Source organism: Nicotiana tabacum, chromosome 19, assembly GCF_000715075.1.
Source record: "Nicotiana tabacum cultivar K326 chromosome 19, ASM71507v2, whole genome shotgun sequence".
Lineage (NCBI taxonomy): Eukaryota > Viridiplantae > Streptophyta > Magnoliopsida > Solanales > Solanaceae > Nicotiana > Nicotiana tabacum.
The window spans coordinates 99,928,601-99,955,583 of NC_134098.1; the positions used below are offsets into that span (position 1 = coordinate 99,928,601).

Below are 26,983 nucleotides of genomic sequence, written 5' to 3' on the forward strand. Positions count from 1 at the left end.
TAAATATAAAGAGCTTTTATATCATTTGATACAATAGCAACAAAAACAATGCCTCGGTACCAAGCATTTGATACAACAGCAGCAGCAACAACAACACCAAGCAAGTTGGATCTATTGTATGAATCCTCACTCACTGTTCATAAATAGATTGTGATCCCATGCAAAAAATATCAAGTTATATATAAACCCAAATACATTATTCGTCTTTGGTTGATGCTAATGAGTGTAAGAGAAGATATGTGATAAAATATTTACATTCAGCTCTGAAGCCCTGACAATTCTTCCAACACTTGTGCTATGTTGAATGGATCAAGGCTTTGATGGGGCCAGAGTAGCAAGGGATGCTCAATCAAGTTTTGTGGAGTTGTCCTTTTTGCTGTCAACTGTAGCTGTTTGAGTTCCCAGCTGGTGATAATTCTCCAGGCTTGCAGAAGCTTGTGAATTCCTTATTCCAAATTCTGGTACCAGTCAAGTTTAGGATAGCAAGGGGAGTAATAAGAAAGGTGAGCCCTCTACTTTCGAGTATCCTTAGCAAAGCTCAGCACCAAGTGACACCAGAAAGTCTTAGGCTTTAGCAATTGAATTATGCAGCCTTACAAAATCTTCTAGCGCTAGCTCCTCCGGCCTTGCCTGGACAAAAACAAAATAGAAGAAAAACATCAAACGGAAGAGCTGATTCAGATAGAAGAATTGCTGGTGTTCAATTGACTGATAAATCACAAAATACATCAGTCATACCGTGGGTGGAAGACCAGCACTAACAAGAGCTTCTTCAATCTCAAGGGAAGGGCATATATGCTGTAGTGTCTTTCGCAACATCTTACGTTTTCCATTAAAAGCAGAATTGACCTTAACCATCAATGAGGAATGTCAGCTATGAATAATGAGAAAGATAAACTATTCCCCATATTTTACCCTAAAATTCCCAAATGTGTTGTATAACCAAGCATTAGCCTAACCACGGATTGCATATGCTGATATTTTAGTTGGTAGCAATCACTATATCACGCTAACACGGTGGGAAAACAAAAAGGAAAGTATATGGGTAAGCTGTAAGAACCATTGAGAAGAAGCTTTTGGCAGAAGAAACAGGAGGATAATCTACAGGTTGTTTCAGTCTGAAGGAAACTACAGCTGCATCGACCTGAAGAAGAACAAGAAACAAATAATTTCACTTTGTGACCCAATGGAATAATCATAAAATTACCTATTAGACACCATCATATGGACATGGAAAAGCTATGCCGCCAGCGAATATCCTATACGTGATATAAGAACTGTATTTTTCATATAATAGTATTCATCCAAGAGAACGAATGTATCAATGGAAGCATACATAGAGAATTCTTTCTTTTTTCGGATGAAGGGAACACGTCTACACATTAGAATAAAGTTCATTCCACCCCAGCTCAAAGTATTTGATATTGGAAAGAGCATCACATCTTGAAGCCGTCCAGACAGCGTGTGTTCAATTTATTGAAGGTGACAAGCGAGCGTGCCTAGAAGAGTCTAGAAAATGTGCAATCTGCTAATGTTTAAATTTTCAAGGCATTACGTACCTTCGTTTCTTGGTTTTGGATAGGAATTCAAACAGGAAAATATATACTGATCACTTACTTTAGGTTGTGGGAAGAAATTTGTCCTTGGGACCTTAAATCTGTATTCAGGATCTGCAGAGAAAAATGTAAATGCAAAAGCTTGAGATTATTGATTAATATGTACAAAATGATTTTGGAGCTATTTAGTTGAAAATGTCATCAATACTAAAGACGTGATTTTAATTTATACAGTATATCTTAGAGGCTCAAAGAATATCACCAGTAGTATTCAACTAAGAACAGAATTTGAGGTACTAAGGATTCAGACACAAAAGATGGGAAATCAACAGCATATAGGCGTTGTTATATCAGATGACTAAAAATGAACATTTGGAAATGAAATACTTTGCGAGAAAAGACCTCTTAATTATGGTTGTTTTATTATCAAGTAATCACTAGCAAAAGTTTGTCATCCTCAGTCCATAACTAGAGTCATGCAATTGAAGTCTAAGGTACTAATTCACCTTCACAATTACCCTCAATTACCTGAATAGAAGTTGATGAAGATATTAATGGGTCGATACTCAGAGGACCCTGAGGATGAATCCACCAAGCGCACAGCTGCTTCCTCCTGAAATTGCACACAATCAACTGTCAGTAATTCTGTCAACAATTGTAATAGTTTGGTCAGATTTAGTAAGAGGTGAAATCTATCAAACTGTTTCCTCTATGCCATAAAGTCGCATATTTTGTGAAATGACCTCTTACATTATGTCCCAAGAACATCTATCATTGTAATTTCTTGAAACTAGCAATCATAGATCTTAACATAAACATAGAACAGCACCACGAGGACCTTGTTTGATATTGGAAGCCATCAAATGTAACTACCACATAGGTTTAAGCGAGAACCTTAGCAAAGTGAAATTAGCAACTGAGTTCAGGATGCAGATGAAAAATTAGACTATGAAAGAAGTCAAAGTCCTATCCTAGACTCCAAAAACAAAAAAAAAAGAGTTGCTTTCTTTGCTTGGTCTCCAGTGCGGGATGCCTTCCAGATGGTGCACAATTTGAGAAAGAGAAGAAAGACATTTGTGAGTTGGTGTTGCATGATGAATCCGGAGAGAATACTAATTTGCATTCAGGTTGGCTTCACGACAGAGAACCCCCGTATTCTCGTCTTTTAACATATAGCGGATTGGTCCTCTGTATTCTCGTCTTTTAACATATAGTGAGTATTATTACGAACAATAGAGGAAGCAGCCATGAGTTGGAGCATACAGAGTAGCAGTAAGAAGGCAGCCTTGAAATGTCACCACTATGTCTCTTTTGGTGCTAATGGAATAGAAGCAATAGATGATAGTGAGAATGATGTCGAAAGCATGAAAATTCACTTGCACTTTATTTGCAAAGAGAGAACCGTATTGTATAAGGAGTTGACAAACTTCATAGGTAGGTGTAACGACCCGTTTTGAGAATTTGCGTCCCGTTCGGTGGCCTAATGTCTCGAGCAGCTTCGTATTGTGTATTATGACTTGCGTGTGTGGCCGGGTTCGGTTTTCGGATGATTCGGAATTGATTTGGAGGAATGATTCTTGTTTTAGAAGCTTAAGCGGTAAGAGTTGACCGGAGTTTGACTTTTGTGTAGACGACTCCGGAATGGTGTTTTGCTGATTCCAATAGTTTCGTATGGTGATTTTGAACTTAGGCTAATGTCCAGATTTGAATTTGGAGGTCCGTAGGTTGATTTGATGCATTTTGGCGAAAGTTGGAAAGTTGAAGGTTTGGAAGGTTTGAACGGGAGTTGACTTTATTGATATCGGGTTTGGATTGCGATTCCGGGAGTTGGAATAGCTCCGTTGTATCATTTGGGACTTGCATGCAAAATTTGAGGTAATTCCAGGTTGATTTGATATGATTCGGCGCGAGTTGTAGAAGTTGAAAGTTCATTAGTTCATTACGCTTGAATCGATGTGCGATATATGGTTTTGGTGTTGTTTGATGTGATTTGATGCTTCGAGCTTGCTCGTATTGTGTTTTGGAACTTGTTGATATGTTCGGACGGGGTCCCGGGGGGCCTCAGGTGTGTTTCGGATGGGCCACGGGCCATTTTTCCATGTATTTGGACTGCTGATTGATATTACTTGGTGTTCTTCATCGCTATCGCGATGAAGCAATCACGTTCGCGTAGAGTTCTGTGGAAGCTGGCATTTTTGTTCTTCGCGGTCGCGAAGCTTGGGGGACTTAAGTCTTCGCGTTCGCGATCTACGATACGCGATCGCGTATAAGGAACTGGAAGGGGTCATCAGGAATTGTAGTCCTCGTTCGCGAGGTTGAGAACGCGTCCGCGATGTTTGCTGGGGGTTGAGAGTCGCGTTCGCGACTGTACTTACGCGTTCGCGAAGCACGATTTGGCAGCTGAAGTTTTTGTTCTTCGCAATCGTGAGGGAAGTTACGCGATCGCGATGTAGAATTCACTGGGTAGAATATAAGTGCTCTATTTCGATGGTTATGATATTTTTATCACTTTTTGAGTTAGAGAGCTCGGTTTTGGGCGATTTTGGAGGGGATTTTCACGTGTTGGATTGAGGTAAGTGTTCTTCACCCGGATTTGATTATATTTCATTATTCCATCTTTGTTTTTATCATTAAATTAGTGATTTGAATTGGAGAAATTGAGGACAAGAGTGGGTTGCTCTAGTGGTGAGCACCCTCCACTTCCAACCAATAGGTTGTGAGTTCGAGTCACCCCAAGAGCAAGGTGGGGAGTTCTTGGAATGAGGGAGCCAAGGGTCTATCAGAAACAGCCTCTCTACCCAGGGTAGGGGTAAGGTTTGCGTACACACTACCCTCCCCAGACCCCACTAGTGGGATTATACTGGGTTGTTGTTGTTGTTATTGAGGATTTTTGTAAAAAATTTCTAAAATGTAAAATGATGATTTGAAGGACGATTTGATGTCGGAATTAGATAATTTTGGTATGGTTGAACTCGTATCGGAATGAGTGTTCGGACTTTGTGAGTTTTGTCGGGTTCTGAGGTGCGGGCCCGGGGTTGACTTTTTAGTCTTCATTAAAGATCGAAATTTTATTATCCGGAATTATTTCCTATAGTTTTTATTTATGACATTGAGTTATTTTGGCTAGATTTGAGTCGTCCAGGGGTTTGTTTCATACGAGAAAGTCATTTTAGAGTATTGATTTGGCTTCTTTGAGGTAAGTATTTTGCCTAACTTTGTGTGGGAACTACCCTTTAAGATTTGAGTTGTTTGTGTTATTTGTGTAATGTGAAAGCCATGTACGCGAGGTGACGAGTGCGTACTCGAGTTTATGTGTGGAAATTGACCAGTTTAAATTCTTAGCCTTCTTTCATATATTTGTTTGAAATTGTTAGTACATGTTATATCTCTTATTTGTCATGTTTACTCTCACATGCTTTTATTTGAAGTTGTTAGCACATGTCATATTCTTTACTTGTCAAGTTTACTCTTATATGCTTTATTTGAAGTTGTTACCTCTTTTATCAATATGTGACTTCCTTTATTGTTGAGTTACTCTTACTTGAAATTGCTGTTACATGATATCCTTTTGTTGCCGGATTATTCTCATGCATTTAGACGTAGTTGCTAGTTCGTGCCATCTCTTTCATTGTTAGCCTATCATACACTAGAATCTGAAGTTTGTCATTTCATGGAAATACCTTCATCATCGAGTTTATCCTCAAGCAATTAATTGAAGTTGAAGTTATTGAAAGTCATTAATCTATTTTAATTGAAGTTGTGTTTAAAGGGTGTGTTGTTCATTGTTGAGTTACTTTCTCGTTCATTTTTTTGTTATTGAGATTCTATACACATTGTGTTTGAGTCGTGAGTTATTTGTTGTGGAAATATTGATATTGTTGGTTCTTTTGGAAAGGTTGTGGCCTATGGGCACTTGTAGTACGAGTTGATATGTCGTATTGTTGTAATGTTAGCACATGTGAATTGTTGTGTGGATTGGTTGTTGTTATGCGGAGCATAAGGTTGGCATCTCAATGTTGTTGTTATGCTGGGCATAAGGTTGGCATCTCAATGTTGTTGTTATGTTGGGCATAAGGGTGGCATCTCACTGTTGTTGATAATGCGGAGTGATACGGGTGGCTATTGTGTTAATGTCCGAGTGGAGCGATAAGGGTGGCTATTATGCGGAGTGATATGGGTGGCAATCGGAGAGATAAGGGTGGCAATGTCAGGGATGATGTGTGATGACCTGGGGCATTTTGTTGACGATATTCGTGTGATAGTGTGATTCTACTTGTGTATGTCATACACCTTACGTGACTTGTTGTGTTGCTTTCAATGAGCTACTCGATGTCTTTGATATTACTTGTTAACTTAGGCTGTAATAGTACACTCGCACAAGCATACACTGTAGCATGCCACTTATACTAGTTTAGGAGTACGAAACTTAGCATTTATTGATCATGCTCATGTATTATCTGCTTTCATGTTGATATATAGCATGTGATCATGTCGGGCGGATTGTGATAGTGAGCTTGTGACCACGCCGGGCGGATTGTGATTGTGAGCTTGTGATCATGCCGGGCCAATTGAGATATTGGCACGTGAGTTGTCTGTGCGGTTGTGAATAGAAATGTGGGCACAAGGTACCGTGAGCATATGATTTATGAGTTGACTCGTGACTTGTGATTATGAGATGAGGCATCTCGAAGTAATTTCGTTGCGAAACTTGTGTAGAACAACTTGATTAATTGGTTGTTATTTGTTTTCCGTATTTGGTTTCAATGATACTTTCACGGTGTTCTTATTACTTTACAGTTTAAATCACATGTTGATTCTTGTTATCATTTACTGATTCCTGCTTTCATTATTAGCTTTATAATTCTATACAGGTTATTTTGACTAGTAGGTGTTTTGACTTGTACCTCGTCACTACTCCACTGAGGTTAGTCTTGATACTTACTGGGTACCGACCGTGGTGTACAACTAATTTTTGACCACTCCCGAATTCGATACTATTTTTAGTGTGAATATTTCTTTTAGGTCTAATGTTGTTATTTTAAACTTTTATATTAGTCTTAATAGGTCTTATTTGAAGGGAAAAAATTTTAATTTAAAAAAAAACAAAAATATTCACATTCTTTAAGTTATAATTTTATTTCTATTTACAAGAGAAAAGAAAATTTACAAAAAATATTTAGTTTCTTTTAATTAAATTTTTGATAAGTTATGGTATTTTCTTAGTGTCATTTAAATTATATGTAAATAGTTAGATTTCTTATATTTTTCTTAGTCTAAAGCTAGTTGGTTAACATTCTTGTCTTAATATTTTAATTTAACTTCACTTCTAAAAGAATACAAAAAAAGAAGAAGGCATAATTCACAAAGTGGTTAGCAAATTTTATCTCACAAAAAGATTTCAAACACCCATAATCCCATTCCCCCCCAACTCCCTCACGTATCCCCCACAAATTCTAACTCCCTCATATCTCACTTCCCCCACTCATCTCAACACTTCCTCACATCAGATACAACACACACACATCTATATAATAGACATGTCACAAATCAAGAAGGAGGAGAACGAAATTGGGAAAACAAAAAAAAATTGAGAGGAAAGAACGAAATTTTAGAAAGAAGAAAACAAATTTGCAACAATAAAAAATGCATACTAAAACCTCCACCGGTAGCATTTGTGAAAACACTATGAAAGCTACTAGTTAGTGTTTAAGCCATAGAAAACACTAAAATCAAGACAAAAACCAGCTATAAAAATATCAAAGTCACCGCCATCCTCATCTTGAAAACCCAGCTCTTCCGTGAGACTAAGTTTGAGAATTCCGGCGGGTTTCCGACGTTCCAGTCGAGCTTCGGTTTTGGGTCTTCTGTTCGAGTTCAAAATTACAATCGTGTCTGCAGCTTACAAAAATTGTAACTCACTATTCTTTTGGGTAATCATCTTTGAGGTTGGTTGCTTTTTCCGCACCTTTAATCTAATACTAAAACTCATGGATATGTGACTATGTTATGTGATTCATGGTGTCAGATTTTAGTTATTGATAGTCTTTGTTAGTTTGTTGTTTAAGTAGTGAGAATTGCTAAAAATGTGATATTATCTCACTGTGGGTGTTTAAAAAAAAATCTGACAAAAGAAATTCATTTTTTTTAAGATCCAATGTTCTTTGAAAGTTGCTAACGGGTCAATTGGTTTTTTGGCCTTTTACAAATTTGTTTTTAGTTTTATGACCCTACCTCTTTTTTTACACATGGGAGATTTACTTTTACACGTAAGAGATCTTTCATTTACACGTAAGAGATCTAAAAAAGACATTTTCTTAAATTCAACATTGTAAAAGGCCAAGAAGGCCTAAAATCAAGCTATGGATGGTAATAAAAGGATTATTTTCGTTGTGATTAAAAGGGAGTTCTTGCACTATTCATGTCTCTGTTTCGATTATCCATTCATTCATGGGTTAATTAATGTATTATAAGTTGCATTTATTTAAATTTAAATTTTAAGTTGTTAAACATAAATAATTGAAAATGTGTTGCTAGTCAAGACCCGTTGAATTTTGGGCCTATTGTGACCTAGAATCATGGGCCATTTAAGAGAAGTAGGTTGTCTGTAGGTTTAAGCCATAAAAGGATTTGGACTAAAGAAAATTTTGTCTGGTCCAAGAGTGATAAAAATAATTGTGAAGGTGCGAAATGAGCCATGAACTAATTCAAGACTCGTTGCAATAAGTAATAAAATAATAAATATATATATAAATGTCTTGGATCTAAAAAAACAAATAAATGGAATACTCTGAATACGCTAGTATGCTTTAGGCGCGTGTTAACCAATCAATCATCGTGATTATGTACACGTTCGCGTGACATAGTTATAATTTCCCAAATTAAAGGCAAAGTATGCCTTCGCGCGACTTTGACAAAACAATCTTAAAAATAATAAAGTGTTATTAATTGTGTACACGTACGCGTAACATGATTCTTGACACTCCAAACAAAACGAATACACGTACGCGTGATTCGTTTCAAGATAATTCCATAACTACAAATAATCAACAATTAAAAGCGGTTTAAGGCAAAAGTGTATAAATTTCCCTAGAACATAAAACATCCAGAATTAGTTAAGCTAGGTATAATTATTAAAGCGACCGTGCTAGAACCACGGAACTCGGGAGTGCCTCACATTTTCTCCCGGTACAAAATGAGCATTGTCCAGAACACTCCATTACGGTTGTAGACGAGGCTCCGCTTCATCTTCAGATGTGGTGGTATGACTTGGGGCAAGACAGACAAAAATAGGTCACCAAGCACTTGGGTGCCCTCACAGATATTATGAAAGTTAAACCATGAGATGACTTGATCGAGGCACTAGTGACTTTCTGGGATCCTGTTCTCAATGTCTTCCGTTTCTCTCATTTTGAGCTCAATCCTACTGTAGTAGAGATAGCAAGATATTCCAGTTTCGGCAGGGATTTGAGAAACCAGAAGCTCATATTCCCGAGGGCTCTCTCTGTACATCGGTTCTTCGATCTTCTGAACATCAATCCAACAAAAGTCAGTCATTCAGACATCAATCCAGATCATCTTCAGCTTGCAAAGAAAGAATGCGGAGAAATCTTGGAATTTAATCTAATAGAGCCATCGGATTCACAATGGGCATGCGAAGCATTTTATGTTAACAAAAGAGGTGAGCAAACAAGAGGAAAACTCAGGTTAGTCATTAACTACCAGCCACTTAACCACTTCCTCCAAGATGATAAATTCCCTATCCCAAATAAACTCACTCTTTTCTCCCATTTAGCCAAGGCCAAATATGTTTCCAAGTTTGATCTTAAATCTGGATTTTGGCAATTGAAAATCCACCCCGAAGAAGCCAAAACGAGATTTTGCATCCCACATTTATCGGGCGGGGGCAAAATTCTTCGAAGGGTGCAATATTTTGTTGCAAATGTGGTTGATTGAGCATTTTCGACATCACTCCAAATTCATAAGCTATGGTCCGAGCAAGGACAATTTCATTGAGAGTTACGAAGAAAAAGTAAGAGATTACAACTCGCCAGAAGGAGTGGGAGCCTGGATATCCCACTTAAGACCTTTAAACGCAAGTCAAATTGATTGGACCTTGGGATGGTTCCCGGTAAAAGAGGTGATACATATGTCGGCCCTGAAAAGTTATTTGTTGTTGTTGGGTTTGAGAAGTGTCCAACCGTATGCGCCACAAAGAGTTCTGAGACAGCTACGAAGATACCAAGTAGTGCATGAGGATGAAGATTTTGAGTGTGCAAGTAATTGAGCTACACCCGGAAGCCCGACTCCCCGAGGCTTTAATTCAGCAAATTTGGGATGGTTGTCGCTACTTGAAAGATGATACCCAGGTGCCGGATCCTGCAAGGGATGAGGTAGATCCGGGTTATGCTATGTGGTTTGGGAAGAGGTCATGCGTAAATGATGAGCCAGAGCAAGAAAGGCCCGCATGTTCAAGCCCTTGGTGATAATATCCAAGAACGGTTGGCTTGGGGTGAAAAGGAAAAGGGATACCGAGCAATTATCCGTGCTTTGGAAGAAAAGTTGAGGAACCTCCATTTTGAGAAAGAATTGCAAGCACAAGAAGCTGAAGGGGAAAAGAAGAGTCTGATCCGCGAAAATGAAACCCTTCGTGCCCAACTTCAACAGATTAAGAAAGCCTCTGAGGTACCGGTTAGAAGTTGGAAAGACCAGAAAACCATTGCCAATCTGATGGAAAAGGTGCAAGATTATGATGCCATCTTGGCAAAGACTGAAAAGGCGTTGGACAAAGCCAAGGAAAAAATCGTACAGTTAAATGAGAAGGCCGAATCTAATAAGGATCACCAAGTAACAAAATTTGAAGAAGAGAGTGCTCAATTCGAGAGAGAGAGAGGGCCCATTGGGTACGTTCGGAAGCTCAGCTCCATGCACAGTGGGAAGAAATAAGAAGGTACAATAGAGACTACCTGCATGCAGATTTTGATAGGGAGAGGGCTCAGGCGAGACTCGAGCATGCTAGACTTTGTGCTCATTTGGAGTCAGCTTTAGATCGCGAGGGACACATAAGAGAGATAGCCACTACTCGCAAGCAACAGTTACAAGATCTAGACCAGAATTTTCAGTACTTCAAAGAGCAAGTCCATGATTTGGTTGTTTATACTGCTCAAAGTTATGTGAACTGCCAAGGGATGGATTATGATAAGTTTTGGAGCATGCACCTACTTTTGCCCGTCATCTTGCAGCAGAGTTAGAGAGGATGTACCGTACATTGGGGGATCAGCTAGGGCAAGCCCCACCATGAGCAAATGTTCCAGTGATTGAAAGCAAAGATTGTGGAGTTGAAACATAGTCGTAGTTGTTAGAACTTTTCATGTAGCAGTTATGTTTTAGTTTGAGTCATCGTTGAGTCTTTTAAATCATTGTCTTTTATTCCTTTCAGAGTCTGTTAAGTTATTTTCGATGTAATGTCCTTTCTGTCATTGTATTTTGAATTGTTTTGTTTTGTTAAAAAAAAACAAGACTATTACTGGCAAGTGACTTTCCGTGGCTTGCTAGCTTTTCTCAAGTCCTCCGGCGAGTAGCACCTTCCAGAACGGGTCAAGCCACTCATTTCATCTGTTTCTTCAACTATTTCTTTTCCTTTATACGCCATGACAGTCTTGTTATAATTCCAGGTAATAGCTTTTCTACTTGTCACTGGAGTTGTGCAACAGGCCGGATAACGACTGGCTCTGTTATATTTCTCAAACCATTATTCGCAACGATCTTTTGTATTCCCCAAGGAATAGCTTTTGTGTTTGTCACTGGAGTTCTTTTGAACGATCATTTTTTCTTTAACAAAACAAAACAATTAAAAATACAATGACATAAAGGACATTACATCGAAAATGACTTAACAAACTCTGACAGGAATAAAAGACAATGATTTAACAGACTCAACGATGACTCAAACTAAAACATAACTGCTACATGAAAAGTTCTAACAACTACGACTATGTTTTAATTCCACAATCATTTTGCTTTCAACCGCTTAAACATTTGCTCATGGCGGGGCTTGCCCTGGCTGACCCCCCAATGTACGGTACATCCTCTCTAACTCTGCTGCAAGATAACGGGCAAAAGTAGGTGCATGCTCCAAAAACTTCTCATAATCGGCAGTTCACATAACTTTGAGCGGTATAAACAGCCAAATCATGGACTTGCTCTTTGAAGTACTGAAAGTACTGGTCTCAATCTTGTAACTGCTGTTGGCGAGTGATGGCTATCTCTCTTATGTGTCCCTCGCGATCTAAAGCTGACTCCAACTGAGCCCGAAGTCTGGCCTGCTCGAGTCTCACCTAAGTCCTCTCCCTATCAAAATCTGTATACTGGTATTCTTTATTGTACCTTCTCATTTCTTCTAACTATACATGAGTTGAGCTTGCGAACGTACCGAAAGAGCTCTCTCTTGAACTGAGCCCTCTCTTCTTCAAATTTTGTTACTTGGCGATCCTTATTAGATTTGGCCTCCTCATTAAACTGTACGATTTTTTCCTTGGCTTTGTCAAACGTTTTTTCAGTCTTTGCCAAGATGGCATCATAATCTTGCACCTTTTCCATCAGATTGGCAATGATTTTCTGGTCTTTCTAACCGATACCTCGGAGGCTTTCTTCATCTGTTGAAGTTGGGCACGAAGGGCTTCATTTCCGCGGATCAAATTCTTCTTTTCCCCTTCAGATTCTTGTGCTTGCAAGTCTTTCTCAATATGGAGGTTTCTCAACTTTTCTTCCAAAGCATGGATAATTGCTCGGTATCCCTTTTCCTTTTCACCCTAGGCCAACCGTTCTTGGATATTATTATCAAAGGCTTAAACATGCGGCCTTTTTGCGGGCCTTTCGGGATCTGGCTCATCATTTACGCAGGACCTCTTCCCAAACCACATAACATAACCCGGATCTACCTCACCCCTTGTAGGATCCGGTACATGGGTATCATCTTTCAAGTAGCGGCAACTATCCCAAATTTGTTGAATTAAAGCCTCGGGGAGTCGGGCTTCCGGGTGTAGCTCAATTACTTGTGCACTCAAATCTTCATCCTCAGGCACTACTTGGCACCTTCCTAGCTGTCTCAGAATTCTTTGTGGCGCATACGGCTGGACACTTCTCAAACCCAACAACAACAAATAACTTTTCAGGGTCGACATGTGTATCACCTCTTTTACCGGGAGCCATCCCAAGGTCCACTCAATTTGACTTGCGTTTAAAGGTCTTAAGTGGGATATCCATGCTCCCACCCCTTCTGGCGAGTTGCAATCTCTTACTCTTTCTTCGTAACTCTTAATGAAATTGTACTTGCTCGGACCATAGCTCATGAACTTGGGGTGATGTCGAAGATGCTCAATCAACCACATTTGCAACAAAACCTTGCCCCCTTCGAAGAGTTTTTGCCCCAGGCTTACACAGAGTCAACGCCCGATAAATGTCTGATAGAATGATCGAGGCAAGAGTGTGATGTTATTTGGTAGTGACATGTACAACCATGGCTATGCGAGTATCAATCGTCAGCTCCGCATTTGGGAAGACCATAATTCCCAGAAATGCCATTATGAAGGCGAAGCGACGATGAATCTGCCATGTGTCCTTGTTTTGCTTGTTGTTAAGGCCATTTTCATGCATTTCAAATCCATTTGGTTGTTCGAACCTGGAGTACATGAAGTAGAAAGAACAACACCCTTTGACTACGTTGGTCTTTCTGATTTGCTTACCGATGTACAGAAGATCGAAGAACCGATGAACAGAGAGAGCCCTCGGGAATATGAGCTTCTGGTTTCTCAAATCCCTGCCAAAACCAGAATATCCTGCTATCTCTTCTAGAGTAGGAGTGAGCTCAAAATCTAATAAACGAAAGACATTGTAAACAGGATCCCAGAAAGTCACTAGTGCCTCGATCATGTCATCTCGTGGTTTAACTTTCATAATATCTGTGAGGGCACCCAAGTGCTTGGTGACCCATTTCTGTCCGTCTTGCCCCAAGTCATACCACCACATCTGAAGCCAAAGCGGAACCTCGTCTATAACCTTCAACGGAGTGTTCTGGATAGTGTTCATTTTGTACCTGTTTTTTTGGGTAGTTAAGATTAGGGTTGACACTAGTTTCAAAAAACCAATGCACTCTTTTTGCAAAACAATATTTTGTAAATAACTCAATTTTAAGAAAAGTTAAAGAGACGGTGGCTATTTTTTATTGCAATTGTGGCCAAGGAAAGGGTGGCTATTTTTGCAACTATGGCCTCTTCGTACTTCCAAGGAAAGCTTTAGGGTCGGGGGAAGGGAAATATGGTAAAAGTGACGCCCAATTTACAGACACGTTCGTTCTTGCGAGAACAACCCTTCGACAATTTTGAAAATGTTCTAAGGCTATTCCAACAAAAACGGCTCGAGATTAACCGAAGCTGAGTCAATTTATTTGTATTTTTCAAAAAAGAAAACTGGACACATTTCTTTCTTTTGGTTATTTTGTACAAAAATGGGGCCGAACCCTATGAAGGTTGCCTACGTATCTCACATCCAGTGAGAATCAGACCCATGCAGTTCGTAGATGTTTCAGGAATGGGACAACACTTTTTTTTAAAATCAGCCTTATTTTGTACTCCCTCCGTTTCAATTTAGATGAGGTAGTTTGACTCGGCACGGAGTTAAAGAAAAAAGAAAAAGACTTTTGAAACTTGTGGTCTTAAAAGCTTAAGGGATAAAAGCTTTGTGGGGCCATGGCATTTGTGTGGTTATAAAAACTTATCATTAACGGTAAATGGGTAAAATGAAGAATTTAAAGTTGAGTTATTTCCATATTTAGAAATGTATCATTTATTTTGGAACACACTAAAAAGGAAAGTACCTCATCTAATTTGAAACGGAGGGAGTAATAATCTTTTTGGGGTAAAATTTGACAGGGGTTTTGGATTTTTCAAATATCGGGATTTTTTGAAAACCGAGTAAATTTTCTCTCTCCTATTTTCTTCCTTCTGTTTTTCCCTCAATTTTACTCCAATTTTTAGAAACCGATCAACATGCATAACCTGAATCAAACATAATGCACAGATATCACATAAGATGCATCAGGTTGGTTTTGTAATTTTCGGGTACACCTGTCCTAGACGGACCCAACCCTTGTGTTGAGTCCCCAAAGTCAAATGCACATGATGCAAACAAACGTTCCTACTAGGGATCCGATATGAGGCTATGTTATTCTAGGTTTAAATCCTAGGGGGAGTGTTTTAGACTTGGCTTACTCAAGCGGACAGCTTAACCCGAGGTGGGAACAATGTAACGGGAGCACGAAAGTCTACCCGGCCTACTTACTGAACCAACCCCATTCTAATTGGTACGACCTCTAACAAATAAATGGGCCACGCGCACGTGTGCACCATAAATTCAGAACTCGGAAGGGAGGCGTAAGAAGACAGTTTAATACAGTTCAAATAATATCAAAGTGGTAAATAAGCGGCAATTAGCACATTAGGCCCACAAATACAGTAATAACATCCAATCAATAAAGCCAAGTATAGATCACATTACAAGCTCGGATTTTGAACCTTGAACCAGAAGTTCTGGGTTCTTGTCCTCAGCAGAGTCACCAGAGCTGTCACACCTCCTTTTGCCGGGGAAATGAGTTTTTCCACTTTAAGTGACATTATTGAAATGAGATTATTTTATTTTATTTATAGAGTGCCATTTGCAATAATTATTTATGGTGTCCCAAGTCACCTGTTTATTTTAAAATCCCAATTCAAGAAAAGTTGACTATGTTCAAGTCTACGAAACACAGAAGATCGGGTAAGGAATTTTGTTAACTCGGGAGAAGGTGTGAGGCACTCCCGAGTTCCATGGTTCTAGCACAGTCGCTTTAATAATTATACCTAGCTTAACTAATTCTGAATGTTTTATGTTCTAGGGAAATTTATGCACTTTTGCCTTAAACCGCTTTTAATTGCTTGACTATTTGTAATTATGGAATTATCTTGAAACGAATAACGCGTACGTGTATTCATTTTGTTTGGTGTGTCAAGAATCATGTCACGCGTACGTGTACATAATTAATAACACTTTATTATTTTTAAGATTGTTTTGTCAAAGTCGCGCGAACCCATACTTTGCCTTTAATTTGGGAAATCATTATTATGCCACGCGAACGTGTACATAATCACGATAATTTATTGGTTAACATGCGCCTAAAGCATATTAGCGTATTCAGAGTATTCCATTTATTTGTTTTTTTAGATCCGAGACATTTATTTATAAATTTTATTATTATTATTTTATTACTTATTGCAACGAGTCTTGAATTAGTTCATGGCTCATTTCGCACCTTCACAATTATTTTTATCACTCTTGGACCGGACAGAATTTTCTTTAGTCCAAATCCTTTTATGGCTTAAACCTACAGACAACCTACTTCTCTTAAATGGCCCATGCTTCTAGGTCACAATAGGTCCAAAATTCAACAGGTCTTGACTAGTAACACATTTTCAATTATTTATGTTTAACAACTTAAAATTAAACTTTAAATAAATGCCAACTTAAAAAATAAAATACATTAATAAACCCACGAAGGAATAGATAATCGAAACAGAGACATGAATAGTGCAAGAACTCCCTTTTTATCACAACAAAAATAATTCATTTATTACCATCCATAACTTGTTAGCAACTTTCAAAGAACATTGGATCTTTAAAAAAATGAATTTCCTTTTTTTTTTTTAACATCCACAGTGAGATAATATTACATTCTTAGCAATTCTCACTACTTAAACAACAAACTAACAAAGACTATCAATAATTAAAATCTGACATCATGAATCACATAGCATAGAGTCACATATCCATGAGTTTTAGTATTAGATTAAAGGTACAGTAAAAGCAACCAACCTCAAAGTTGATTACCCAAAAGAATATTGAGTTACAAATTTTGTAAGCTGCAGACACGATTGCAATTTTGAACTCGAACAAAAGACCCAAAACCGAAGCTCGACTGGAACGTCGGAAACCCGCCGGAATTCTCAAACTTAGTCGCATGGAAGAGCTTGGTTTTGAGGATGGTGGTGACTTTGATATTTTTATAGCTGGTTTTTGTCTTGTTTTGTAGTGTTTTCCTATGGTTTAAACACTAACTAGTAGCTTTCATAGTGTTTTCACAAAGGCTACTGGTGGAGCTTTAATTGAGGTTTTAGGATGTATTCTTTTATTGCTGAAAATTTGTTTTCTTCTTTCTAAAATCTCGTTCTTTCTTTCTTCTCGATTTTTTTTTTGTTTTCCCAATTTCGTTCTCCTCCTTCTTGATTTGTGAAATATCTATTAAATAGATGTGTGTGTGTGTTGTATGTGATATAATGAAGTGACGAAATGAGTGGGGAAGTGGGAAGTGAGATATGAGAGAGTTAGGATTTGTGGGGGATATGTGAGGGAGTTGGGAGAAAATGGGATTATGGGTGTTTGAAATCTTTTTGTGAGATAAAATTTGCTAACCACTTTGTGAAAAAGTGGCGTGAATTATGCCACTTCTTTCTTTCTTTCTTTTTTGTATTCTTTTAGAAGTGAAGTTAAATTAAAATATTAAGATAAGAATGTTAACCAACTAGCTTTAGACTAAGAAAAATATAAGAAATCTAACTATTTACATATAATTTAAATGACACTAAGAAAAATACCATAGCTTACTTATCAAAAATTTAATTAAAAGAAACTAAATATTTTTTTGTAAATTTTCTTTTCTCTTGTAAATAGAAATAAAACTTATACTCAAAGAATGTGAATATTTTTGTCATTTTTTTAATTAATTTTTTTTACTTCAAATAAGACCTATTAAGAGTAAGATAAAAGTTCAAAATATCAAGATTAGACCTAAAAGAAATATATACACTAAAAATAGTATCCAATTCGGGAGTGGTCAAAAATTAGTTGTTCACGGTACTCATACTACACTTCTGCATATTTTTTGTGCAGATCCAGGTATTGGAGATATCGGACCCAGGCAGAGTTAGCTTATTGATCGCGAGGATTCAAGGTAGATCTCCTTGGTCGTCGCAGTTGATGATAGGCTATAATTACGTATTTTAGTAGCTTATTACACTTTAATTGAGTTTGAGCTTTAATCGCTAGTGTTTTGCACTAATTGTGTGTTTTATGCCTTGTAAGAGTGATTCCGAGCTATGTAGATGTTAGGAAATGAATTCAAGTGATTTGGAGCTTTGAAGTCTGAGTAAAAACCCAAGGAATTAAGCCGAGATCGTATTCAGGGATCAAATTTGATAGTTAAGAACGAACGAAGAATCGAGTAGGCATATTGCGCACTGTCTAGTAAAATGCACATAACGTTTCGCTCAGAACTCCACTTGAGCTCCACAATATATGGTTGGAAATCTAATTCAAAGGGCTACAACTTCATGTTTTACGTTTTTTCAAATTCCAAACAGAACAGGGTGAAAAATGCGCAACAAGTGCGCGGCCGCGCACTGGCCGCGGATGTGAGGCAGAAACTGGCCAAAATCCGCGGCCAAATCCGCAGTTGAATCCGCTGCCGCGAACGTCCTGACCTGGAAAAATGCCCTTTTTCGCGTAGAAGAAGGTATAATTATTTGGGCCCGACCCTACTTGGTATATATACATGGAAAAACGGTATTTTGAGTACTTTTGACATATTTTTGACACAATTTAGGCCTAAGGAGGCTAAGGAGACTGGGGATTCGACTTAAGGAGGCAAGAACACACTAGGAGCAAGGCGGAGAATTCTTCTACAAGTTTCTCACTTCCTTCTTCCTATTTCTATTATTGGTTATGAATTCTAGTATTGTAGTTATGCATACTATTATCAATAGCTAATTTGTTATCTAGGGTTTTGACGGAACCTTTTGTAGGATGAATTCTTGTTATGTTTTAATATAATTTAGCCTTTGAATTTATCTATTTGTTCAACTACGTGTTTATTTCAGTTGATTGAATGGCCATCGATTGACTGTTATGTGTTGCTTGAGAAAGGATGCATATTTAGGTGGTTGTTGAACAACGTCACTCCTAACGTATGTGAGAAATCAATACAGTGGGTTTAAAGGTAGGTTTAGAAAAAACAAAGCCTTAACGTGGTCATAGTGAGCGGTTCGATGAAGCCAACTAACGTAGTTCGAGAGAATATGTCTAGTAAATTGTTGTAGTTGCTCGAGAGAGAATTACGGCACCTAAAGTGCTCACGATCAGTAGAGAATACATCGGCGAAATTGTTGGGAACATAGCTAGAAGGATTCCGACAATTAGGGAAATCATAACTCTAGACCTCCTTAATTTAGTCTCCAACCCTTTGTCTCGTTAGTTGATAATTTTACCACTTTCTAGTATATGCTAGTTAATTCGTTAGAAATATAAATCTCAATCTTTATAATTTAGAAAATTGTTCAAACTTGTCTTCTTAGTGATATTAAACATCTATAGCTAAGCCTTAGTTCTCTGTGGGATTCGACTCCAGACTTTTAGATCGGATTATATTTGCAGCGACCGCTTATCCTGTTTAGGACTAGAGTTGGGCGTGATCAGCAGTCCCTTGGAGTTCTTTCCTTTTATTGTACTGTCAGCTTGTTATTTGAACAGTATTGTATTTCGATCTTTGAGATCTTTCCATGTATTCAGCTAGAGTTCGTGACTCTGTATTACCTAGTCTTGGGAGGGTGTTATGATTATTGCCGCGTAGGCTTATTGCGCTTTTGTTTCGGTATTCATATTAAACTATGTTTTAAATTATCATTGTTAAACTGGCTTAATTGTTGTAAGTACTCGGCTTACCTAGTATTAGAGAATAGGTGTCATCACGACGACTAAGGCGGCATTTTGGGTCGTGACACTAGATGCCTTGGATTTTGTCGTACAAACAACTAAGACATATTTTTGACACTGACTTGGTGTTTCGTAATGAAAATTTTAGCTTATGAAAAAAGAGAAAGAACAAGCAGTGAAACTTGAACAATACCAAAATGGTCACAAGAAAAATGACAAGAACCAAGGCAACCAACATGATTCACTCTAAACGTGCAAATGCATTACAAAGAAGCTTGCTTAGTTCTGGGATTTTCAAAAGAAACTAAAGGTCTAGAAAAACACTTGCAACTTAACATGTTGCAAAATTGAGATGCAAAAACGTGGACCGAGTCAAAGAAGTTTAGGCCTCATTTGTTTACACTTAATGAAGGTCTGGATCTTGATCATTCAGATTTCATATATTAAGTGCGTTTGTTTTTAAAGTCTGAATCTTAATCATTCAGATCTTTATCATTAAGTATGTTTATTTTTTTACTTTACAACCATTTAATGGGTCTGAATATGTCTGTATGATTAAGATTTATAACAAAGACTTAATTTCATTAAGATGTTGTCATCCACATTCATTATTAATTGCCGCCAACGCCTACCATTATTAACTACTACTATGCCACCCACCACCACCACCTCTACCTTACCCCCACCCCCACCATCATAATTCTCAACCACAACCACACATTTATCCACCTCAACTACCATAACTAATTAACCACGCCATCACCATAAACAACCATAGCCAACATTGTTCACCATTATAAACTACCATCACCCACCATCACCTTCCTCAATCACAACCACCTCCACCTCCACCATCCACCATTATTAACTATCACCATCCACCACCACCATCCTTAACCATAATCGCCAGCAATACCAATCACCACTAGTTATTACCCAGAACCACCACCATCAACCAAAACCACCATCAACCACCGTCTCTAATGGGCATTCACAAGCACCACCGTTAGTCATCACCACCATATTGATAGAATATTATGATAGAATATTATAGAATATGATAGAATACATATTGTGAGAAAGCACGGGAGAAAATATATTATTGATATTGGATGATAAATACAATATAAGAGGTCCTTATTTATAGTTATACACTACAAGGAGGTCAGGAAAGTAGCATCGATACCCCTTTTGTGTTCTCGAGAAACCTAGAAATACGCACTTAAGAGCACGAGGAGCTAACTTATCTATTCCTGGAGTAAGGTTATGGACAAAACAAGTGCTTCTAAAGATACGGGGTGGAAGAGAGAACAAAGGTAAGTGGGGAAAACATGACAGAGAATGGAACTTGGTTCTGGATAGCTGAAGATGGCATATGATTAATAAGATAGCAAAATGTAAGAACTGCATCCCCCAAAAAACGCAACGGAGCATGAGATTATATGAATAGGATACAAGCAGTTTCAATAAAATGTCTATTCTTTCTTTCAGCTACTCCATTTTGTTGAGGTGTCTACGGACAAGATGTTTGATGAATAATCCCATGAGATTTCATAAACTGCTGAAATGGGGAAGACAAATACTCTCGGGCATTATCACTACGAAATGTGCGAATAGAAACCCTAAATTGATTTTGAATTTCAGCGTGGAAGGTCTGGAAAATAGAAAACATCTCAGATCGATTTTTTATCAAAAATATCCAAGTGCACCTGGAATAATCATCAATGAAACTGACAAAGTAGCGGAATCCCAAGGTGGAGCTGACCCGACTAGGACCCCAAACATCTGAATGGACTAAAGTAAAAGGTAACTCTGCTCGATTATCAAGACGTCGAGGGAAATAGGAGCGAGTATGCTTACCGAGCTGACATGACTCACACTCTAAAGCTGACAAGTGAGATAAACCAGATATCATTTTCTGAAATTTTGACAAACTGGGATGTCTCAACTGTTTATGTAATAAATCTAGTGAATCAGTAAAAGGACAAGTTGTACAAGGAAGACAAGATATGAGTCCATGTGATTTAGCAAGGATAAGGTAATAAAGTCCGTTTGATTTACGCCTGGTACCAATGATCTGCCCCGTACTGCGTTCCTGTATAAAAACATGGTCATCAAGAAATAAAACAACGCATTTAAGTGATTTGGCTAAACGACTAACAACTATGAGATTAAAAGGACTATTGGGAACATAAAGGACTGAATCTAAAGGTAAGGAAGGAAGTGGACTTGCTTGACCTATTGCAGTTGCCATGGTTTGAGACTCATCGGCCATTGTGACTTTTGGAAGAGATTGAGAATACGAAATAGTAGTGAAAAGAGATTTGTTGCCAGAAATATGATCTGATGCACCTGAATCAATGACCCAAGACTCAGAGGATGAAGATTGGGAGAAACAAGTCACGCTATTACCTGTTTGAACAACAGAAGTTATCTCGGAAGATGTCTGCTTACATGTTTTGTACTGAAGGAACTCAATATAATCTACTAAAGAAACCACCTGACTATTCAAAGCATCGGTTCCCATGTCGCTACGAGATGTCTGCTTACATGCTTTGTACTGAAGTAACTCAATATAATTTGCTAAAGAAACCATTCGACTATTCAAAGCATCAGTTCCCATGTCGCTACAATTTGTAGTAATAGAGTTAACTTGAAATAGTGGAAATAAGTAACTCATGTGAGAAAACTGAAGAAATAGCTTGAAAACACTGTTTATAGCAGGAAAACAAAATATTGTTCTGTGCCGGAAACATCGTTCACGCTGGAAACACTATAGCTCGCCGGAATCTACTGTAGCTGACGGAAAAACTCAGAGTGGTCGGAATGAAACAAAACCAGTGAGGGTAGGATCGGAATTACTAGGCGATCCTACTGTTCAATTGGAACTTTTTCAAAATCTGGCCGGAACAGTGCTCACGCGCCGGCGTGTGGGTCAGATCTCGCCGAATTTTTTTTTTCTTTTCCAGGCGTGTGAGGGCGCGTGGACGTGTGTTTTCCGGTGGGGTTGACTGGGGTTTGGTCGCCGGAGCCTGAGGAGTCTTGTGGTGGTGTTAGTTTTTTTGCACAACACCAACAGAAAGTGATTTGCTTATGGACAGCCTTCTCAGTTGCCGGAAAATTGCACGGCGAAGAGGTCTTTCTTCCCGGAAGTCACTGGAATGATGCACAACGACGGGTTTCTCACTAATGCTCTGATACTATGTGAGAAAGCACGGGAGAAAATATATTATTGATATTGGATGATAAATACAATATAAGAGGTCCATATTTATAGCTATACACTACAAGGAGATATTGCTCCTCTTCCAATGTGGAACAAGACTACACTATACATATCTGTAAACTAACACATATAACTTTTACATTAAATACCATATTGATTAGGGGTGGGCATAAAATCCGAAAAACCGAAAACCGGACCGGACCGAATTAATTCGGTATTTCGGTATCGGTTCTTCGGATTTTCAGTACTAATTCGGTATAATTTGTTTGGTACTTCGGTACTTCGGTACGGTTATCGGTATTGAACTTTCAATACTTCGGTATACCGAAATACCAAATTATTTAAGTAAAAATTCCTTCACTGCCCAGGACCATACCTCTCAATTCCCGACCCAAAATACTAACTTGTTAGTAGTCCCCTAGTCAGTAGCCCAATAGGGCTAAGCCCAACCTAGCGATAGTCACTAGGCTTCGAAATTTCCGTTAGTCCCTTCCCCGTACTCCTTTTTCCTTAATTCTTCAATGTTTCTCTATTTGTTGCCATAAGCCCATAACTAGGCAGACAATATAGTTATAGAACAAAATGAATTGTTGCTTTTTGGTATCACTTCTTCAATTTGTTTCTGTTTGTTGCCAGAACTAGGCAACTATACAACTGACAGTGTAGAATTAGAATGAATTAGAATGAATTAGAATAATTAACTGCATATTCTTATGTGATTTCTAATGAATTAAAATTCATCACTTTCTCGTTCAAGACTTGGTACATTACCGAAACCGTATCGGAACCATACCGAACCAAACAAGAAAATAACGAACCGTACCGAATTACTTTGGTACAGTATTTGGTATGCACAATTGATAAACCGAATACCGAAATACCGTACCGAAACTCTTCAATACCGTACCGAAATACCGTACCGAAACTCTTAAATACCGTACCGAAATACCGAACGCCCACCCCTAATATTGATAGAATATTACATTAATTAGTATTTTATTTGAATTTTATGTTAATTAATTTTTAAATAAAAATAAATTTTATATATTCAGATGTTAAAAAACAAACAGTCTTAATTATTTAATATTCAAATCTTAAAACACATCTTAATATTTAGATGTGTATTTAGATTCAGATGTCTTAATCTTAATATACATCTAGATATTCAGATTTTATTCAGATTCAGACGTCTTAATTTTAATAATAACAAATGAGACCTTAGTCTTCTTGCTTCAGCCCATAGTTTTCTATATCTAACCAGTAAATTCTAAACAAGACCAAAGATGTACAGATCCTAAAAAAGTATGACAACACTCAGAACAACCAACAGTCTCTGATGCATATTAAGTTGCTCAGTTGAAAGAAAACAAATCATAAAAGAAGAAGAACTAAGGGATACCATTAATATCAACATATCTTTCCTGCTATCTATTGTTGGCATTAGTGATTAAATGATATGGAGGTGCATTTAAGCTGAAAATACAAACCTGGAGTAACAGAACTATTTCTGAGAAAATATCACCCATGGGAAGAAGTTGCTTAATTACTTCTGTACTTATGTTAAAAGGTAAATTGGAGACTACCTGTAAAAAGGAAAGGGATGTCAATATCCTGTTAGCATGATATTGAAGATATGGTAATTCGCACTTGGAACACATATTTTGAAGGCACAAAAAGTGTCAAACAAGAAATGAAGATTTTTTTGCGGGTCTTTCAAAGAAAATGAAGGAAACCCAAGGTGCACTTTTAAGAATTGATTTTAGCAGGCAAAAGAAGGGGGGTAGCCGCAACAACATACCCGGTGTAATCCCACAAGTGGGTCTGGGGAGGATAGTGTGTATGCAGACCTACCATACCTGAACGTAGAGAGATTGTTTCCGATAGAACCTCGGCTCAAGGAAAGCAAAATACAAAGAGGCTTCCACGTCAAGTAATATTCCTTTTACGATGTAAATGTTTTACATCCAGAACAATACATCCCTTCTGAGATGACAAGATAATCTTCACTAGTAATTCTAGAAGATGATCTATTGCCAAAATGGTCCCTTGAAGGATGTCTTCTCTCTTTATCCCTAAATTTTATTTTTCTCATTTTCAGTCCCCCATCAATTGGGCAGCAAGTTATAAAAATGGCCCTTCTAAGCCCATAGACATCTAAAACTGCCTCTATGCACCCAAAGGAGGGGTATTATTATTTTTTGCCTTAAAACTCAGATGGTTTAGGGCCTATCTTTCATTCCAGACTCCACAGCGCAGAAGCTTTGAGGGGATACTGATTGCTCATACGGTGCTAGCAGGATTTTTTAACTACCATTTCAAAAGGACTATTTAAATGGAGGGCCTAAATACAAAACTGAGCAAAAGCAACAGTGGCAGTATACAGTCACTAGACACCGGAATAGCAAAAGACATGCAAGAAGGCTTTAAGTTCAAAAAGGAGATAAACTATGCTCAATATATGTTGCTGTGGTCATCACTAACTTCAATTCGTTGTAGGGGCATTTTTAGTTTCACACAAGAGGAACATATTGAAGTTACTATGAACGGACTGATGATGATCTAAACTCCAAACTGCAAACAAGCAACGCGGGACATTACATCCAAAAATGATATGAGAACATTTGATTGACAAACATACACAATAAATATGCATCATTGTCAAGAATAGTACCAACAGATACTGAGATTTCTTATAACTATATTAAAACGAAGAATTTGAGAAAAGAAGGCAGGTGCTTACCTTTGCATATTGTGGTTTCACACCTGAAGAATCTCTTCCACTATGCGAAATTGTGGACAAATGGGAGCGTATATGACATTTTGTGAAATCCTCTTGTAAAACCTATAGGTGCAGTGGTTACATTATCAGATTTCAATATTTCTTTGCAATAGAAGCCACCTGAAGCATAGCATAAAACCAAGTACATTTATCTCCTTTTAGAGTCAAAGAACACTCTTTATTGAGTAATTCTCAAATATTAACTTTTAATCCTAAAGGGGAGCCTTGGCGTAACTGGTCTGTTGCCATGTCACCAGGAGGTCACGGGTTCGAACCGTAGAAGCCTCTTGCAGAAATGTAAGGTAAGGTTGAGTACAATAGACCCTTGCGGTCCGGCCCTTCTCCGGATCCCGCGCATAGCGGGAGCTTAGTGCATCGGGCTGCCCTTTTTAATCCTGTATTTCAAAGTGGAGAGATTTTAACTAAAATTGTTACCTTTACGTGGTCTAGACTGGAAAATCTCTCCATTACAAGGGCTGCCATGTAGGGATCCTGGAGTCATAGAAAAATAAAACGATTGTGTCAACAATAAAAAGGAACAAGAAGGAAAAACAGAAAAAGGAACAAAAGATAAAAAATAAAAATAAAAACTTTTTTTTCTCATAACTGTTCATGTAAAGATATTTATCCTCAAAGTTTGTTAAGTCTTACAACAATTTTCAATATGATATGGTTATTCAACATACAGACACACGCTGGCATACTCATTACGTTTTAATCCCAAGCTAGTTGGCTGTAGCCATCCCACTCTATTTAAAACAATGTCATTCCAAAAATAGTTAATTTGTCTTTAAATATCAAACTTACCTTTACAGTTACATAAGAGACTCCTAATATTTACTCTAAGCCTGGGCAGAAAAAACAACAGAAGGAAAAAGATCAAACAAGTAGAAGTGTATTGACAGTGAAACAAAACCAACCTTTTCAATAGCAAGGACAGTGGCACCAGCGTCTACAAGAACATTGGTCAGTGAACCAGTACCAGGCCCAATTTCAACCACCAAATCTCCTTCTTGTACATCAGCAGCAGCAACTAGTTCCTCATTCACTGACGAATTCAGCATGTAATGCTACAGTCCATAATAGAATTAAAAAAACAATTAAACAACAAATTCACTCAATCATACCCGTTTCTCTGTTCACTTTACTATGAAAAACGGAATAGAAAACATCAAACACTAGCTAACTCAATCATACCCATCTCTCTGTTCGATGAAATGCCCGAATAAACAAAACCCAGATATTAAAACACTGAAATAGAAGGGAATTAGCTTTAGAAAGTTGTAAATACCTGCCCAAGTGACTTTCTTGGGAAACGACCTTTAGAGTTGAGAGCTTTAAGGGTGGCATGATAGTCATCCTCAGCCTTGTTATTGATTCTTGTTTCGCTTTTGGTTTTAGATATTGCAGTTATTGTATGATGGGATTTGGGTCTTGGGCTATTGGAACCAACGGGTCCATCGTACGCCGGCGAATTTGCCAAGAGTAGAGGTTTTGGCGTTGAAGAGAGAGGCAGCAGGGAATGTAGCAAACAAGGCATTGGTAGTTTTTTGCGGTTATTGATCTGTTAATTTCATGGGTTTATCCATTGGAATGTTCCTAAGAAGACAATGTTACCCTTTTAAAGAT

General features: G+C 38.0%; 1 protein-coding gene across 1 annotated transcript; it reads right to left on the bottom strand.

The window, feature by feature from the left end:
• LOC107796843 (ribosomal RNA small subunit methyltransferase, chloroplastic) lies at nucleotides 1–26,983 on the bottom strand. Its single transcript, XM_016619669.2, has 10 exons — nucleotides 26,646–26,983; nucleotides 26,275–26,424; nucleotides 25,790–25,846; nucleotides 25,316–25,417; nucleotides 24,063–24,158; nucleotides 2,085–2,169; nucleotides 1,618–1,670; nucleotides 1,061–1,144; nucleotides 739–849; nucleotides 1–630 (listed from the first exon to the last, which is right to left on the bottom strand). The coding sequence occupies exons 1-10, from the start codon at nucleotides 26,892–26,894 to the stop codon at nucleotides 565–567; spliced, it is 1,053 nt and encodes a 350-aa protein (XP_016475155.1). The 5' UTR covers nucleotides 26,895–26,983; the 3' UTR covers nucleotides 1–564.